We start from the raw sequence: 4211 nt of genomic DNA on the forward strand, positions 1-4211 counted from the left end.
ATAATGATTTTCTCCATTTGAAAATTCTTTGTCAGAATCCTCCAGGAAACTTTCTATTTTCTGCAGTATACTATAACGTTGCCGGAGACAACATGGCCAGTGGTAAGTTCCGTGTGGAGGTGCGTGGGAAGATAGCTGTAGTAACCACTGACTGTGGAGAGAACCGCTTCAACTTGGACTTTGTTAACAAGTTGAACAAAGCTTTGGATGAAGTGGAAAGGTTAGTTGTGCATATTACTTGGACCTCATTTTTTAAACAATGTTATTGCAACAGTTTTATTATGTTTTATTGGATTGAGGGTCCTCTTACTAGTATGTTTGGCTATATCTATATCTCCATAACTAAGTACTAGTATTCTATTACTAGAGGATTTTTTTTTCTTTCCCTGCAGTAATCCGAATGTTCAGGCTGTCATCACCACTGGCATTGGGAAGTTCTTCAGCAATGGTTTAGATGTGAACTGGATGGGACAGGTGGCAAAGAACAACCAAGTGTCCGAGTTGATTAAATTCTTTGAGGGTATACATGCACTGAACAGGAGGATGATAACATTCCCAGTTCCTACCATTGCTGCAATCAATGGTATGTTGTTGGCTTTACTTTGTCCTCTAAAATCATACACAACAGGATTCCAAAGTGGGTTGGTGAAAAACAATGTCCAGTCTGATTTGTGGAAAACAAAGACCAGTCCAATTTAAGGGTGGAAAAGACAGTCTGGCCATTTTTGCGTGCAGTAGTGCCCCCTTGCAAAACACAATAAAAGTGCAAGCAGTCAGCTTCTTGTTTAGTTATGCCTAAATTCACTCACAATTTCTCTATGGAAAGTATTACAGTATCTGTATTACATGTATTGAAAAAATGTGATGATTTGTATCTTTTGACCTCTGTATGTTTCCAGGACACTGTGTGGCACAAGGTGGTTTCTGGGCCCTACACCATGACTACAGGTTGATGCGTACAAAGCGCAGCTGGTTTTCCCTGCCTGAAGTTCACCTCAAGCTACCTATAGGTGAACACAACATCAAACTGGTCAGGTGAGTTTGCACTGTTGTGTTATTTGGCTAGTGATGTAAGTGTAGGAAAAGTGTTAGGCTGTTCGAGCGGTCAATCAGTCAACAGCAACTGATTGACCACAGCATGTTACCGTTGTTGATTTTGAACAGAAAATGTTGTACTGGGGTGACATAAACACTTTAAGATCTACAATAATCATAGAATGACAAAGTTAAGATCGAGTGTGCTCTCAGAACAGGTATGAAGAATAATGGGAGTTTTAAGTTGAGGAATCAAATTACATAAGTCAAAACATTTCTGCCTGTTGAATACAGGATGAAGGTAAACGGTGATGTGGCCCGGGACTCCTTGGTGTTTGGGAAGTGGTACAGTCCAGAGGAGAGTCTTCAGGCAGGTTTTGTTGACCAGCTGGCAGAGCCGGAGGAACTGTTGGAGTCAGCAATTAAGTATGTGGTGATGAGGCCATCTTTTTACTTGTAAATTACTAATACCAGCTAGTTCTTTCCTTGTTGTTTTTAAAAGTATGTTTAAACCTTGCAAGATGGGGATCAACAACCATAGACAGTACATGAGTATTTCAATTGCTATGAAAGAAGCAAAATTTCTTTCTTTCTTTTAATACTTCTTTATTTGGCTTTTTCATTGGGACAACACACAATGGTGGGGGAAACAAAACAGGCGATTATTCACCTCTACTTGTTGTCTCCCCTGCAACATATGATATACTAAAATAGATAAGCTATAATATACACTGTATAATGATAGTCTGCTTTTGTTTAGTTTCTATTTATTAATAGTGCTTGTTTACATGGAGTCTCCATTGCAGATTTGCCCACCAGTGTCTGGGGACCCGGGGGTTTGACCGTGGTACACTGAAGGCCATGAAGGAAAATGTGTACAAAGATCTCCTGGATGTGGAAGACACAATGCCTGATTTAAACAGATACACAAAACTAGCCAAACCCAAACTGTGAATCCATTCAATGCATTCCTTGTAGTATGGATAAGATGATTTATGATGATATAAATAGTATCAGTCAATGTCACTGTGCTTCAAAGAAATGTTGCATCAAGGAGGTCATAGGCAGGTATGTTGCTTAAAGATTGATGCTGGCCATGGATGCAGGATATAGAATTTAGGAGGTTTTAAAAATTCCCTTACACTTAAATGCATGTACTTGTGACATACCAATGTCACTTACATTTTACCTATACATTTATGTCAAGTTATAATAGATGCATCTCTGGTTGCGGATACTAAATAAAACAATTAAGACTGTAAAATAATTGAAGGTTGAAAGTGTAAATCGATCCTTTGTGAAAACTACTAACATTAAAATTGTGATCATTTCTGTCATTAGTCGACCAATAACTACAATCGTAGATATTGATACAAGATATACAATATATATATATATATTAATAATAATATCTTGTATGTTACTTTTGGAGCAACATTTTATATGAATTATTATTATTTTTAATTCAAGGGGAATGTCTTAACATTGTCAATCTAGCTTGTTCCTGCTATATATATATGACAACACTGCAGCAGTTTTAAGACCGTTCTTTTTACTTCGTGACTTCCCTTTCTTTATTTAGTGCATTCCATGCAAAGCGCAGATTTTGCAATAACATTGCAATCTCCGGATGTGCCATGTTGTTTCCATACACAGTTTTCCTCATCTCTAAAGACTGTTGGAAATAGCTGATCGCTCTCCTGTGATCGCCCAGTTTACCCCAACATGATCCCAGGTTGTGAAGTGATGCAGCAATGGCCGGGTGTGGCATATTTTGTCCAAAGATAGTTTTCTTCATCGCTAGCGACTGTTCGAGGTAGCTAATTGCTTTCCTTTGATCGCCGAGGCTGCTCCATGAAGTTCCCAGGTTGTTGAGTGTCACGGCTATGTCTGGATGCGCCACGTTGTTTCCATAGAAAATTTGCCTCATAGATAGTGATTGTTCAAAGTAGCTAATTGCTTTCCTCTGATCGCCCAGTTTACCCCAACACGACCCCAGATTGTTTAGTGACGCGGCAGTGTCAGGATGTGCTGTGTTGTTCCCATAGAGTGTTGTTCCTATCTTTAATGATCGTTCATAGCAGCTGATAGCTCTCCTCTGATTACCGAGTTTACTCCAAGATGATCCCAGGTTATTGAGTGTCATAGCTATGTCTGGATGTGCATAGTTGTCTCCATAAACGATTGTCACCAGCTTCAGTGATTGTTCAAAGTAACCAATTGCCTTCTTCTGATCGCCCAGCTTATTCCAAGATGTCCCCAGGTTCTGAAGCGCCTTAGCTATGTCCGGATGTGCCGTCTCGCTTCCAACGATAGTTTTCCTCATCGCCAGTGATTGCTCCAAGTAGCGAATTGCTTTCTTGTGATCGCCAAGTTCGCCCCAAGACGATCCCAGATGGAGAAATGACGAAGCAATGTCAGGATGTTCAGTGTTGTCTCCATACACTGTTTTTGCTATACTCAACGATTCTTCAAAGAAGCTGATTGCTTTCCTTTGATCGCCAAGCCTACTCCAAGATGACCCAAGATTTTGAAGTGTTGCGGCAACGTCTGGATGCGCTGTGTTGTGGCCATATGTAATTTTTCTTATCTTTAGTGCTTGCTCTAGGTAGGTAATTGCTTTCCTCTGATCTCCGAGACAATTCCAAGATGATCCCAGGTTGTGAAGTGACGTAGCAATATCTGGATGTGTCGCATTGTCTCCATAGATAGTTGTCCATTGCTGTAGTGATTGCTGGAAGGAGCTAATTGCCTTCTTGTGATCGCCGAGTTTACTCCAAGATACTCCTATGTTGAGAAATGACCCAGCAATGTTCGGATGCGGCGTCTTGTAGATGGTACTCATCATTGTTATCGATTGTTCTAAATAGCTGATTGCTTTCTTCTCATCGCCGAGTTTACTCCAAGATGTTCCCAGGCTGTTCAGTGACGCAGCGATGTCCGGATGTGCCGTGTTGTCTCCATGGATAGTTCTGCTTATCCTGAGTGACTCTTCGTAGTGGCTTATTGCTTTTGTGGCATCACCGTGCATTTCGCAGGATAGGCCCAGTTCGTAGAGAATTTTCGAACGTTCGACATCGTCGCTATCCGTCTCTTGTAGTGCCGCATCCCAAAGACGAATAGATTCGACTGGCAAGAGAAGATTTCTTGCTATTCTGCCCCTACACTGATTGGAG

General features: G+C 40.7%; 1 protein-coding gene and 1 pseudogene across 2 annotated transcripts in view; one reads left to right on the forward strand and one right to left on the reverse strand.

Annotated features, from left to right (window-relative positions):
• The window catches only part of LOC109473979 (enoyl-CoA delta isomerase 3-like), a 2936-nt gene extending 507 nt beyond the window's left edge, over window positions 1-2429 (forward strand). The window contains exons 2-6 of one of the 2 annotated variants that reach the window (XM_019774172.1): window positions 36-220; window positions 393-583; window positions 900-1035; window positions 1330-1461; window positions 1842-2429. In XM_019774172.1, the coding sequence (XP_019629731.1) occupies window positions 93-220; window positions 393-583; window positions 900-1035; window positions 1330-1461; window positions 1842-1989 (735 nt within the window). In that variant the 5' untranslated portion in view covers window positions 36-92 and the 3' untranslated portion in view covers window positions 1990-2429. The remainder of the gene's footprint in view (window positions 1-35; window positions 221-392; window positions 584-899; window positions 1036-1329; window positions 1462-1841) is intronic. The other variant, XM_019774171.1, reaches the window with a different exon arrangement.
• A 102-nt stretch (window positions 2430-2531) lies between these two features.
• LOC109473981 lies at window positions 2532-3999 on the reverse strand (annotated as a pseudogene).
• Between the last annotated feature and the right edge of the window lie 212 nt (window positions 4000-4211).

Source organism: Branchiostoma belcheri, unplaced genomic scaffold (genome assembly GCF_001625305.1).
Source record: "Branchiostoma belcheri isolate BF01 breed outbred unplaced genomic scaffold, Haploidv18h27 scaffold3, whole genome shotgun sequence".
Lineage (NCBI taxonomy): Eukaryota > Metazoa > Chordata > Leptocardii > Amphioxiformes > Branchiostomatidae > Branchiostoma > Branchiostoma belcheri.